Raw genomic sequence first — 15382 nt, 5'->3', positions numbered from 1 at the left:
GCTGATCTTTATGCCCTGATGAAGAGACCCTGCATGGTCTCGAAACGTTGGCTCTTGTGATTGTGTGACGTCTATGTCCAATAAATGTTCATGTTGGATTATTCTACGGAGTGCTGGTGATTCCTCTTCCTAGATATACAGGCATGTCTATTGGCGTCCTAAAACTGAAATACTGACTGCACTGTCAGACCTAAGGGCCAGTTTTCTGTCTGTTGGGGTGCTGGACTATGACCAGCAGGAGTAAAAAATTGCTCTGGCGTCAGTTTAAAAAATGCCCTTGCAATGGTGGTCAGTGGAAGTAGAAAATGCCCCTTTGTCAGTGATCATTGGGAGGAATGGTGCCCCATTATTGGTGTCAGTTGGGTTTATAAAGACCCCCCATAGTGGTATTCAGAGGTTTTTTCCATTTGAATATGCTCCATGTCCCGGGCTGCTTCTCTACTGGACAGATGACATCATGGCTGGAGTTATGCAGTCAAGCAGGAGGTTACTTTACCCCCACACTGCTTTGCGCTCCAGTGCCCACCACGGACTGCCACTGTTCTTTCAGTTTCTCTTTTTGGTGTGCAATGAGAAAGCCTTGCATTTAGGGCCCTTGTACCATGGAACCAAATAGCCTATGTTGATGTGCTTTTGCAAACATCAACATCAGTTGTCCCAACTGATCATTATCACACAAGGTGATTTTGGAAAATGTGACAGATAAGGAATCTTTCGTTTTTCTAATGAAAAAAAGGTAGCAGAACCTTTACAACTCACATGAGGTATCCATCTGTAAGCGTTGATGGGAAGAAAATTGGGGCATATTGCCGCAGTGCAAAACAGGTAGGTGTCTAACCTGCTTTTCTACATGTTGAAATATCAGCCTCTATGATCATCTATTTCACCATTCCACTATTCTGAATTTCTGGCCACATTACCACAAAGCTGAAAAAAGGCTGCAGTTATTAATAGCACTCTCTGTTTCCAAGTGTACAAACCTTTCCCTATATTTAAGCTAAATGCAAATCAAAATAATCAGTTTTTCTTTATCATTTACTTTAGCTGCAGAAGGACCTCCGCAAAACATCAATATTGTTGCTACCTCCCCACAAAGTATTAATATCACTTGGAGTGGGCCATTAATCATAACTGGACCAACGTCATATCTAATCAACATCTCCTCGGTAAGGAAAGGATGAGTATCATTACTGATTTTTTTTGTGTTATGGTACATATATGTAACAAAGCATGGTTGGCTGACCGAAGTTCCTGCCCTGCCTGTATCATTGAGGTACTTTTCCACATACGATGTCTATCTATTCTGTTTCCTCTAAAAAATATATAAATGGTTAATTATTTTGCTGATAATAGATTTGCTGCATTGCTTACATGGTCTGGAAAAGCAGAATATCGATCAGGAATGGGTGTTTGTAAGAATCTGCTTCTTCAACCTGAAATGGCTTTATTAGTGCAGTCTTACCTCTTACGGTTGATGTGTGCAGTGTTGTTTACTTGTATTTCATCCCTGTTAGAGCAAAAATTGTTGTTGTACTGCAATTTCTGTGGTTATTAGTTATATAATTTGTATTTTAATTTTCATATTCAGACGATTTTAGTTAGTACTATAATTAATGCTGAAGCTTTGGAAAGGATTAGCACGTTAACTCATCCTGGAATTTAGAAAATGAAGCATGGAGCTGCAGTCGTATTTGTTGTGGTCCTCCCTTCTAGTGCAAGCTATAAAAGTTGTATAACTAGTGCCTGGAAAAGTCCTTTCTGTACATGAAGCCAAAATGTCAAAGTGCACCCCCATGTCCTACACTTAAATGTCCATATGACCTTCTTTCCTTGCTCCTTTTATTGCTCTTTCTACACATGAGTAGGTATTCTATATTTTCAATTTGCAGATTTCAATCAAAGAGGAGTTAAAATGCATACAACAAATGTTTTAAAAGACATAAGTTTCCTGCTCTGCGCTCACAGCTATGATCTCCTCAAATATAACCTTCAGACCTGCATGCACTCCATATATAATCTATAAATGCATACTTAATCCTCAACTGACCCTAGGTCTGAGTCAGCTTCAATTGTAATTTCTGTACAATATTTCCTAAGGATCCTTCAGTTCACTGTGCTCTTCGAGGGATGGCGCATAGTGTTTTGATGTCCTTCTGTCTTCCCAGAACTGCAATGGAGGGCCCTGGCAGGAAAAGTTTAGGAGAACAGAATCTTGTCTACATACTGCAGCTGCAGAGAAGCCAACTTTGAAGAATACATTAGGGTGACAAGAAAGTGCCATGCTTCATGCATCACAATGAAAAGTGGATGTGGCTAAATGGGAATGATTTTGTCATTTTAAAAGAGAAAATCAAGCTACTAGTAGGTATAAAGTACAGAAACTTAAAGGAGGCTTTGCATACCTGCAGCAGCTTTAGTAGCTCCTTGTTGCCCAAATGACAGTCCAATTGGTTAGTGAGGCATCCAATGATAGTGGTTGGCCAATAAGAATGCGGGGGGAGGATGAAGGGAGTAGCAAGCTTCAACACTATCTGCAAGTGTCAGAACTTTCCCTGCTCAGAAATACTCAGCATTCAGGCAGAAAGCAATTAAAGTTGCGGATGGTATGTGCAGGCATCTTTTGGTTTCTGCACTTTATATCTGCTGGCAGCATTTTTTTGAGACACTTTAATAAATAGTAATGACACTGTATACCTATTAATATTTAGCATTACATACAGCAAATCAGAAATCCTGTGCATTTCGCAAGCCTAATCCATACCATTAGTGCAGACAGCCACTATTTGAACAAAGCCTTCTCTCTGTAATTACGAATGGCATATTTTATTATAATCCCTTTCAGTGCCTCTTTCATACTCTTTTACAGTCTACACCTTATTTGTCTTCATCATTTAATAAATGTGCCTGCATTAAACAATAATGACAGTTCTTATCTACACTGCATTATTATCTATGACAGTTCCCATCCTTCACCTTGGTACTTGAACCAGAGTGTGTGCTCTGAATTGTACTAGAATAAAACATGGGCTTTAGTGGCTCTGGATAGGCAGTAGAGCAAAAAAACGGTCTTTATGAGCAGTGTAGATGAGTAATCTTAGGGGTTAATACTGGTGCTGGCTTGGCATCTATGAGTGCGACATCCAGATAGATATGTCAGTTAGTAGATTAGTGACACGCAAGGAGACTGAGGGGGAGAGTTGCTGAGTAGAGAGATAGATAGGATGAAAATGAAATGCTCTTTATGCATCCAAGGAACAGTGATTCCAAAATGTGTTAAGGGGGAAAAACACCTATATATTAACCATGTATTTATTTGCCAGAGTACAACCATACAACACTTGTTTAGGTAAGGGCAGAGTTTCTGTCAATGCCAAGGCCCAGACTTTTTAAAGTCATGTAAAGGGTACAAAGTACCCATAACCATAGCTGGAGAGTCCTTGGGAAGCATGGTGTTAATTTTTTTCCAAAAAGAGTTGTAGAGCACTTAAAGTCTAGCTGTAGCAAATGCCCCATGCTCCAGTCCTACATGATTGGCAACTAGTAAAATCACCACAGCCTTACACAAAATGCATGGGTATACTAGAAAGACTCCAAAATGTGATGTCCTGACAGCAGGATACCAATCCCTTGGTCATCTCAAGGCTATCCCCTCCACCAGCACACTATCAGCACTGCATTCAGAAGAACCCTGCAGATCATATAGACCACATTACTGTGGCCCAGAGGCAGCCAACCTGAGATACCAAAATTATACTTCAGGTAAGTGGAAGCATTCAGGATCTGTGCTGCAGTCTGCAACTGGTTCTCCCCAAAGATCTCTAGTGTCAGGATATATGCAGCAAATCATCCTCCATGTGCTCAGATGACCCTAACAGCAATGGGAATGATGTACTGTGCTTTGCAGTAGGGATGGAGAGAGAGATGAAGTCCTGAGAAAATCTGTGTAGCTTTTAGTTAAGATAAATCCTAGCTGGTACAGAAGAATACCTGAGGAGATGTTGGAACATAGTAAACCATCACAAGACTATATCAGTGACATAGTAAAAAAAAAACCTCTGATATAATTTGTTCAATGGGGTGATTGGGAGAGGTGGGGGTTAAAATTGGAAAACTCACAAAAAAATAGCAGACTTGATGGGTCTGTAGTTGCTAATGCTGCTAGTAAGCCAGGTAGCACAATGAAAAAGACGTTCTTATCCAGACAGCAGACAACAAGCACCCTATGCACAGTGCCTCATCTGCAAGTAATATGGCTATCTTCTAAACACTCCTTGTAAAGAACTGCAACTGGATTTCAGTGTACAGTATATCATCAGAACTGCAGATTAGGCAGCCGCATCTGATGATTGTCCTTCTAAGCCAAAGAGCCTAAGGTGGCCACCTCATCTGTTAATCCATCTGCCTTCCATATTATAGCACAGAATACAATAATCAAAGGCTACATTCCAATGAAAAGGACGTTCACAGTCCTCATGAACCTGACTTGATATGAAGTGATCAGATAAAATTAAACAAAATGGGCTTTCAAAGTTTCGCACAATTGCAATATTTTCTGGTTATCTTTATCACTTTACTGACTGGTTTCATCTGTTGCCTGGAGTTTTTCTTCAGTTATGCTGTACAGTTTATGATGATGCTATGGTGTCAAGAGTGCTTTATAGATAACAGGAAGTATGTGCAGACAGTTGTAAGTTGGTAAATTATATTTTAGTTTAGGTACACTTTAAATTTTAAAAAGGCAATAAAGAAGCGGCAATGGTTTTAGAAAACACATGGTTGACAATAATGGAGGAGAAAGTGGGCAGTTTTTGTCGTTGAAGTTAAGATAAGACTGGAAGTTGAAGATAGGAAGAAGTGCAGATATGTGAGAAGTAACTAGTTTGAAATCATGGGTATTGCTAAGTAGACATCCTGGTAAAGGGTGCACCTGTGTGATAAGGGATCCAAACTATTATTCCTTACATGTGTTCGCCACAACATTATACAGTGCAGGTAGAGTAACTGTTCTTTTGAAAGACATTTAGTCTAGTGTCCTGCAAAGGTCATCATTATGCATCTCTGTCACTAGCCAGATAAGCTGTACAATTTTCCTTGGTAAATTGTCTAATAAAGAAAGTGTTGATTTAGCAGATAACTTAGTTGCCTACGTATTGTCTTCTATTTCTTTTAATTGGTTACCATGGTATGAATATGACTACTAAAACATCTCTGACAGATAAAGGGATAACATAAAACTTTTATGCTGCTGAAGAGAGTCTTTAGATAAGAGCAGATTCTAATTAAAACTAAACAGTTGGAGATGAAGCAGATAAAGCAGCAGACACATGAAATCTGAGAGCTGGAGCTACCAAAATTAAATCACAAGTACATTTTACAGACTTTTATTAAATGTGCCGAGAATTACTGGTTAAAAAAATCCTTAAAAAGGGGACAAGTACATTTAAAGTATACCTAAAGGCAAAACTTTTTTATATACATTTGGATAAAGTGGTGAGAGGTTAGAACCAATGTCAGGTTTTTAATGCTGTGTCTCTATTATGGAGATTTAGAGGATTATTCACAAAGCTAGCCGAAGGATCAGCCGTAGCTCTGGCTGATCCTTGGGCTAGCTTCGGCCGCCGGAGCCCTTTAATTCAGTTGAACCGAAGGGCTGCTGTATGGGCTATTCACTATGGGCTATTCACCCAAAGCCCATACAGCTCTAGAAGCTGGCCGAGCGGCTCAGCCGAGCCCGAAGACATATGCTTCGGCTCGACTGAGCCGAAGTGACACCCAAAGCAGGGCGAAAGCCTTGCAACTGACAGCTGGGCGGAGCCAGCCGTGAGATCACCCAGTTGCAATGACAGATCTGCATCCCTAGGTCACATGGTGATGCTGAACTGTCATTAAACAATGACAACTGGGCAGAGCCGGCTGTGACGTCCATGCGCATATTTGTTATTCATTGGCCGGGACCTGCTAGAAGACTCTAGCAGGACCCGGCCAATAGGAAACATTTGGACAGAGATAGCTGCCACTGCTAGCTCCGCCCAATTGTTTTTATTTTTTCAAATTTTGTTTTAAAGAAATCTTTATTTTTTTAAATGTATCATTTATTTACATTTTCAAACATTTTTTTTTCTACTTTTCGCACTGATTTTCTATTCTGCTCGGTACCAGGGAGCAGAATAGCCTAGCCGAATGCCGCTCGGAGCCATTTGGCTATTCACTCACTGCCCGTTCGGCACCTATGAGAACAGGCCGAACGGCAGCGAGTAGCCTGCCTGAGGTTCGGCTCTGCCGGTCCAGATGTTGGATCGGCTGAATCGAACTCCTTCTTCACTTTGGCTCAGTTGAACATGCTGAGCATGTTCAGCTGATCCGAAGCCAGCCGATGTACGGCTGAAAACAGCTGCACAAGCCTGAAGTGAATAGCCGAACAGCGTTTGGCTCACTTCACTTCGGTTGGGTCATTCACTCGGCTGCCTTAGGCAGCTTTGTGAATAATCCTCTTAGTCTCTGAAATTGTCCTGATCACAAATATCACATAAATCAGACACTTGTTCCTGTGACAACTATTAAATAGGGGATATCTCTCACATTAGAAAGATATCCTCCCACTTCCTGTTGAGTTTACAGAACAGGGAGTGAAGGGAAATCTCCCAAATGAGACCAGATGGAAAAAAAAACTGGCAGAAGTTTTAACCTTCCCCTTTTATATCCAAAATGAAACAAAATTTTTGACTTTAGGTAAACTTTAATATATAACAAAGAAGTCCAAAGTAGGAAAACATATATATATATCTTAGCACAACATGTACATGGATACCAATTTTAATGTATTATGCTAAATATAATGTTGATACATGTTTGTAGGAGAACCATGGGGCATACAAAATCATGGAACTTTTTCTCTGTTTTCTAAAGAATATATGGCTGGGTTTACCTAACCTTTAAACAAGAAATGTGTTAATTATCACTGTATGGAAAAATGGAAAATCCAAGGTGTAATACGTGAGCCAACCCCTGTCTAGTTTATGAGAACATTGCAATCCTAAATATTCCAGGTCAAATTCAAAACTAGAAAAAGTAGAGGAGGGAATGTATAAGTTTTAAAGGCGAAGGCGACTCCAAACAGATGAAGTTGAGTATTTCACAATAAACAGTCATATAATACCCACTTCACATGAATGGACACCAAATACTAAACTGCTACTGAGCAAGAGGATATTTCTATTATCATGTGAACCCTAAAGCTGACCTGGTGCTAAGATCATTCATGATTACTTACTATTGTTTTAATCCATTTATAAGTAGATGGGTTTTGTTTTGCAGTTGTAGATGGTTTTAGCCATATTTTACAGCAGCACCCCAATAGCCGATATTTTGACTTTGTGAGAGCTTTTTAAACATAATTTATAAAAATACATTCTCATTTATAGTATTTGGCATGTATTCACTTTCCTGTAGCTATTTTAAGATGAATTTATTGTTATAAGGGGAGTGCAGTGGCTTTGTGGTCAGCACCTGTGCCTTGCAGCACTGGGGTCTTTGGTTTAAATCACGGCCAGGATACTATTTGCATGGACTTTGTATGTGCTTGTGGGAGTTTCCTTCCACATGTGAAAGACATGCTAGTTAAATGGCTCCTGTCTTAACAGGTCTTAGTATTCATGCATGTGAGATAGAGACCTAAAGCTGGCCATACACTATGCAAATTTCGGCCGGTTCTTCATAAATCAACCGAAATTTGTACAGTGGGTGCTGCGGTCAGCACCCTCCGGCCGGCGTCCCTCAATCAGCTGTTGGAAAGAGCTGGTTACAAAGTTTTCAATAGCTTCAAGCACCATTCATATATTCTGACAGTGGCCACCGGCCTCTCTCAGAATACAAGGGAAACAGCGCAAGGTTCATCCATTAACACTCGTAAGCATTTAGGAATCTGTTCTATTAGTTTGTTGCCTGCAGGTTAAACAAAACAAATAGAACAGTATATGGCCAGCTTTAGACTGTAAGCTCCTCGAAGACAGGGACGTTTTTTTAAATCTTTTTTTTTCTTTCAAAAATGTTTTATTAACTTTTAGCAATCTTTACATTTTTTAAAACAAACGTCATCACTTCAAAGTAATAATTATACCACGCAGTGGTTAATTCCATCCATAACAATCCATCAAGGAACATATGCATAGTAGATGGAGCATTCTGAACAATACTAACAGTACTCCCACTATAAACAAGTATTCAGACAGTGTAATCAAGCAGTACTCATATTACTCCAAGACCTGCCTTCCAGAGAGGCCGTCAGTCTTGGCCTAGCTGCAGGACCCCCAAGGCATTCGACAAGTCATTAGTCAAGTACCATTTAGTGTAGCGGAAGGGCTTAATGATTTGGTGGATGTCCTCTACAGAATAAGAACTACTAAGAAAATACCTCCAGCGCGATAGGAAAGACGTAGAACGGGTATCTTTATGCATCTCTGCATCCAGTTTGTCCTTATTCATCAGGAGTTTAAGATCCATAGTAATCTCTGTTGTCGTTGGGGCCAGTGGAGAGTTCCAGTGCCTCATTATACACCGTCTCGCCGTCAGAAGGCATAGATGGGCCCAGTCCATGCCCTTTCCCCGGCCCTCTCCCGAAGGCGCCAGGAAGCTGAATAGACAAAGGGCCGGATCCAGATCCGGTTGCCAGGAGATGACGGAGTTGATGTACGTGAGTAAACAGTGCAATGTGCTCAAATGATAGCATTGAACTGCTTCCTACGAGCACACACCAGCGGTCACACAGTAGTGCATGCTACTAATGTGAACTGACCCTTATTGGAAATATTATTAACACTGCTAGCAGATTTGAGCATTTTAATGCTGTTGAAATGCTATAAAGTGGCAACCAGGCAACAAAGATAGCTAAACAGGTTGTATAATGAAGTCATGCTAAACATAGCACAGAGTAAACAAAATTCGGTTGATGAAAAACGTATTTACAAGCTCTGCTGTTTTGACAAATCACGTAAGCAACACATATAATGATATGTGACTCTAGAATACTTGAATAAAAATTATTTGAAAAGAGAAGTACATTTTTTTAGCTTAAGTTTTCTTTGGATCTCAGGGATACATTTACTAATGCACTCCTGTCACCCAAACTCAGCAGATAGCAGGCTACTGCCAGCTATATGCTGACAACGCAGAGCCGTGCTGCAGCTGGGAAGGATCCCGGCAGTATTGTCAGGACCCACCCCTCTGACTGATTGACAGTTGGCTCTGCCTCTCTAGAGCCAGAACCAGCTATGCCCTCCTCCTCCCCTGTCTCTCACTCCAATTAGTGCTGGAGGAATAGAGAGGGGAGGGGAAAAACCTTGCAGGGAGCTTAGACTGTCAGTCACTGCTCTCTGCAGGGAGAAGCCATGAGCTGAGCGATCAGCGTTTTGTGATCGCTCAGTTCGTAAGCTATAGAGCCGGTCTGCGACAGCTGCAGTGTCTCAAGCTATTGGGAAGATACAGTTTACTCTTCCAATAGTTATTCTTTAATGCTTGCTGTTATGTTTGTTAGGAATAAGAATAATTACATAAAACATGTTTAATGATTGTACCTATGTAAACACAATGATGCTGATTTAATTAAGGATTTGAGAATGTTCAAGTGTTAAATTGTGTGAATATTCACTTCAATTATACAATCATGTGCAGTTGAAGTAAAAAACAGTGATTTTATTTTCAGATGCTTGCATAATTGATGTGAATCTTCACACATTGTATTGTGAGAACATTCTGAAATCCTTTAATAAATCAGCCTCAATGTGATGTAGAACATGATAGACACAGTGTATCTGGCTGCACTAAAGAAGCAGAGTGTCTCCAGGAGTACTCTGGGGAGCAATGCACCTTTTAAGATCCCAGATTCCATACTCATCCTGCACAGTACACCATTACATACTTATTAGCACCTACATTCTCAGGTCAGCAGCTTTAGGGATTCGTTTAGTATTTTACAGGAAACCATAAATCAGGATTAGAGCTTGGTTTTAACACAAACTGTTTTTCATTTAATAAGTAGACCGCGAGCAGTTTATTTTTTTTCACCATAGAAGATAATTATTTAAGATTAATCTCGTGCTGAACCTGACTGTGAATAAGACAAACATAACATTTTGGTTGTATGTATAATAAGAAGGTTGACACTACAAGGCATCCGATTAAAGTCAGCGTCTGTTTAGTACATCAAAAAGCACAGAACAGACTGAATGGGACTTGGGATAACACAGCACATCTGTCAAGGAAGAACACACTTAATACCTTAGCAGCTGCACTTAATACACACTTTCCCCCCAGAGGAAAACTACTGTACAACCACCTAATCTACTTATAAAAATACACATTGAAACAATATTGTAAAAACAGAGACCTACAGGGGAATATGGGATATGTTCACACAAGTAGTTAGAGTGATTTCTATTTTACCATTCTGACATACCTCCCACTAACATATGTATGAGATGGCCCAGACTGCACTAGCCTTTTTGGGTGGTATAGCCGTCCTTAATGCAATACAGTATATAACCATATATATTGGAATCCTTTAAATATACTACATACAGTAGGAATGTATTAGATGTATAGGCTGCAATTATGGCATATCTGCATTAAAATAATTAGCAAATTCCATATTGTTCCCCATTATGAGTGCAGACAAAAAAAATGCTTCTGCATTCCATGCCCAAACTATACAGTATGTTATGTGCTATACAACACAAATAACAAAAATGTAATCTCCTTATAGGTTAATGGTGTAGACTACAGAAAAGAGGTTGTACGGTGGAGTAATGAAAGTAAGAGCATTGAGGTGACAGACCTGAAGCCATTTACAAGCTACTCTATAATAGTTACAGCCTTTACTGGAGATCTAGAATCAGCTTTCACTGAAGGGAAGTCCAGTGATGTTGTGATTGCTACCACTCTTGAGGCAGGTATGTCTTCTATTTTCCTTTACAATGACAGTGTCCACATGATGATTGCATACCCAAAATGACCTCAATATATACTTTGTTATTACATACAGTATATTTCCAATCAAAGGAGTGTCAAGCCATGACTCTTTTTGTTAACCACTCCCTCTACTGTAAAAGAGAAAACGGTTTGTTCAACCAAGTGAGGTTTTGAACATAGTGCAGCTGAATAAGGGGGAGTCGGAGAGTTAATTGGCAATATAAAAGGCTAAATTTATTCAAAATACAAGACAACGAACCATAACACATTAGTGGACTGCACAATTGATTCCCACTAACCCTACACCTTTAAAAATTATTGCAATAATCCATTCGTGCAAAACAACATTCAAAACCTTTTGGAGCTTGTAGATCAACTTTGGTTAGGTAATCTAGCGGTTCTCAGTATTTGAGAAAACAGCGCTGGGAATAAAGTGAATAGTGCAAGATACAACGTATCAGGTGCCTGGGATTACTTAATTGCATAATAATTTTCCCTCTAACTGCAGACATCTTTTTAAGTTTTGTCCAGTTGTAAATGAAGTCCCTGGGAACAGAACTTGGATCCTTATTAGTTCTTTCACTGGATCCCACAGATATCGCTAGGGAGAAAAAAAAACTTGATTGAAGAAATCTTGCTAGGACACTTTAAGAATATGAAAGTGGACCCGGGAGAATAAATAACATACCGCTGAGTTTTAAACACTCCTGGAAGGAGGAAACCTCCAATCTGTGTATTGTAATAAACTCGAGTAAGATTTACTCACGGATGTTCTCTCCCTTTGGTCAGGCTGTCAGTCCACGAACCATATGGATGCTTGATATTTTCTTTCCAACTTTGTTCGTTGTGGTGTCCCAATGGTGTGAAAAATCCTTAAGTGTGTTCCTACAGGGCTCAAATGCTTTTTGAGAGGGGTTGAAAGATCCCAGGTTCAACTTAATTCAAGTCCGTTTGTCGACATAGGGAATTTCCTAGTCTCGCTGTTTGAGATCAACCGCTGATGTTCAAAACCTCACTTGGTTGAACAAACCGTTTTCTCTTTTACTAGTCTCCAGTAAGCAGCAGGGGGATTTTCGTTTTGCTTTTGCAAGTGAGAGTTAATAAGCTGAGTTAATTAACTCAAAACTAGACTGGGGTGTGGATCTGTAGGTACACTGTTTCTTTTTTCTATGCCACTCCCTCTACTGTACCCAGAAAGTTTGGCTATCAAATGCTCTACCACACACACAAACCACTGGCATTATTTATTTCTAGCTGCTACACTTATTTAGTCTTCAGAAATTATCACAAAACACATTGTTTATGATTGGAGAAAAAAATCATCACAATATTTTTCCCCAGGACCAGGAACTTTTTGACCTATTGAGTGACATGTCATTAAGGGGCCATGTAGTTAGGGTCAATCATAAATAAAGCTTGGTGTGCTTTTTAGATATTTTATGAAGTCCAGCTGTGTGATCTCCCCACCACAGATCTCATATCTGTGCCTCCACACCTTGGATACTCATGTTATAGTAGAAATGTTCCCAGTACGTTTGGTGAATTCTTCTTAGTGCAAAAACCCAACAAATGATGGAACTCTCTCATAATGTCTGCACTAGATCTGCCAGCCTGGAAACATGACCTCAGTACTCTTACCAGCAGAGACCTAAAGAGATATTAGAAAATGGCTTAACTCTTTAACATATTAGTTTTTGTGTAAATATTAATTTTAATAGTTTTGAGTAAAGCATAATTAAAACCCATGTCATTATTTTTTGTTTTTGTTCTCCCTCATTTGGTAGCAGTTCTTCACTTTCTGTCCCATAAACACAATCATAAATAAAGCTTGGTGTGCTTTTTAGATATTTTATGAAGTCCAGCTGTGTGATCTCCCCACCACAGATCTCATATCTGTGCCTCCACACCTTGGATACTCATGTTATAGTAGAAATGTTCCCAGTACGTTTGGTGAATTCTTCTTAGTGCAAAAACCCAACAAATGATGGAACTCTCTCATAATGTCTGCACTAGATCTGCCAGCCTGGAAACATGACCTCAGTACTCTTACCAGCAGAGACCTAAAGAGATATTAGAAAATGGCTTAACTCTTTAACATATTAGTTTTTGTGTAAATATTAATTTTAATAGTTTTGAGTAAAGCATAATTAAAACCCATGTCATTATTTTTTGTTTTTGTTCTCCCTCATTTGGTAGCAGTTCTTCACTTTCTGTCCCATAAACACAACAGGAAGTGAGAGTAAACCTCTCCGAAGTGAGGGAAAATCTCCTTGTCACCACAGCAGGTGTCCCCTTTGGAAAACATTTACTCCATTCTTGTATTGGTGACACCTGCAAAATTTTAGATTTCAAATCACTTTCTTTCCCACTGACAAGAGTCAAATAGAGAGGGTGAATCTTCCCAGTGGGTAGAGAGACAGCAATTAAGAAGGGTTTTATTACTCCTATATCCCATAAAAAAATAAAAATCTTATGCCCTGATTCAAAAATGTAGAAATCTATTTAGTGCAAAGTTTTATCTGTAGCATACTACAAGTAGTAGATATTATCATGCAATAGGTTTGATTCACTAAGACGGATGAGTTTTTAAACCACTACTTATTTTCTCCTAAAAATTTGCAATTGACAAACATAAATGCCACCAAGATGTATAATCTTTATTTTTTCACATGAAGTTCACATGAATCCATGGTAAGGCCTATTCTCTCAATAAATTGTTAGTTTATCTTGTGAAGTGTTATTTTCTCACCCCCACAAATGTCTTCTTTAACTTCTATCCTCCATAGGCAGCTATTGAAAGTCCCAATTTATCGCCACCCTAAAGCTGGTGATAACGTGTGTGGTAATCTTTGTAAATTGACTCTTGCATTGTATTTTTTTTATAAGGGCAGATAAAATAACACCATCAGTAATATAAATAAAACTAGTAATGATAAAAAAGCGCTACTTACAGAGTTGACTAAATAAATCAAGTTATGCGTGTTTGTGAGTTGTGATATCACTAAAATAACACCAGAACAAGAGAAAAACAGGATTATGAATTGATCCTATAGTAATCTAAATCTATATATCCGAAAGTAACTATTTGCTGCATTGTAGGCATTTCCAAGGCTGACAATGTATAGCAGTTCAGATACACTGAAAATGCACAGACAGACATTTAGATGTGAATAAGTGCTAACATTAGGCTGTGCATCATGGAAAATGGATAGGCATGATATTTGTTTTAGTAGGTAAATAATACACTGATGACTGTGTTACTATTCTGTTTTAGTGCCAAATGATTCTCCTAAGAACATAACGATTGAGAAGATACCAAATGAAGTGACTAAAGTTCAGGTGACCTTCATTCCACCAGCAGAGCCTAATGGAAATATTCAAATGTTCCAAGCACTTCTATACAAAGAAGATGAGCCGACAAAGACTCAAATCCGCAATCTAAGTATCGTTAGAAGAGATGAAGAATCTGTAACTGCTATTATCGAAGGACTTAAAGGCGGCTATACATATAACATAAGCGTAAGGACTTATTGTCTTTAGTGCAGTTCCCTAAGAAATATGTTTATTAAAGAAAACTCTATTTCTGACCTTTCCTTCTAAAAATGCTGGTTGCCTGGCTTTCATGCAAGACCCCCTTACTTCAACACTTTGTCAGCTGCTGATCTGCATACTTGTTTTGTATTAGCAGCCTAGAAACTATAGAAGATCAGACTGACAGACAGCTAGCATTTTCAGAGCTCAGAAGTGGTAACCTACTAGGAATTGGTCCATGTGCATTCAAGCTTCACTCTACATAAATGTACACCAGTTCTTGATTTTGAAAATCATATGGATAACATGAATTTTGAGTATATTTTTATGAACTAAAATGTATCATTTAGTGATATAAATATTGTTTACATTGTAGATATATGCAGTCAATGGTGCTGGAGCAGGACCAAAAATCCAAATGAGAATTACTACGGATGTGAAAGGTACTGTTAACTGTTTTACACATTGTTTAGTGATGGCAAATACACCAGATTCAGGATGAAGCAGGAATATGTAATCATTCCCAAAAGCTAACAAAAAGGGATATCACAAAGTCATTTTTGCAAAAAAAAATTTAAGAAAATGAATCAGTTGACTAAATCCAAAGCTGAAGAGTTTTTAGTTATTTTAGAAATATTATATTTTTAATTATATATTGATGCAATGTTTTGCAGATTCATACATTTATTATAATAAAATGTATAATTACTGTAACAATTATAGAAATGAGTCCTCCCAGCCATCCTTAGTTTGGGTTACAACCCTGATTGTCATAGTTTACAAAGAATGAAGGCTTCACCAATCCATGGAAATAGCTTAGTGGGATTAACAAGAAATTGGTGAGGTTTAAAATTGGTGTGTGGGGGGGGGGGGGGGGGGGGGGGGGGTG

General features: G+C 38.9%; 1 protein-coding gene across 3 annotated transcripts in view; it reads left to right on the top strand.

The window, feature by feature from the left end:
* Positions 1-15382, top strand: part of PTPRQ (protein tyrosine phosphatase, receptor type Q) — a 198853-nt gene that overhangs the window by 118387 nt on the left and 65084 nt on the right. For all 3 annotated transcript variants that reach the window (XM_018552932.1, XM_018552933.1, XM_018552931.1), the window contains 4 exons: positions 1045-1166; positions 10757-10943; positions 14237-14481; positions 14870-14936. In XM_018552932.1, the coding sequence (XP_018408434.1) occupies positions 1045-1166; positions 10757-10943; positions 14237-14481; positions 14870-14936 (621 nt within the window). The remainder of the gene's footprint in view (positions 1-1044; positions 1167-10756; positions 10944-14236; positions 14482-14869; positions 14937-15382) is intronic.

The sequence above is a fragment of the Nanorana parkeri genome, unplaced genomic scaffold (genome assembly GCF_000935625.1).
Source record: "Nanorana parkeri isolate BGI_ZX_2015 unplaced genomic scaffold, ASM93562v1 scaffold101, whole genome shotgun sequence".
Taxonomy (NCBI): Eukaryota; Metazoa; Chordata; class Amphibia; order Anura; family Dicroglossidae; genus Nanorana; species Nanorana parkeri.
The sequence above is the reverse complement of the archived record's forward strand: the minus strand, read 5'-3'. Positions and strand labels throughout refer to the sequence as shown.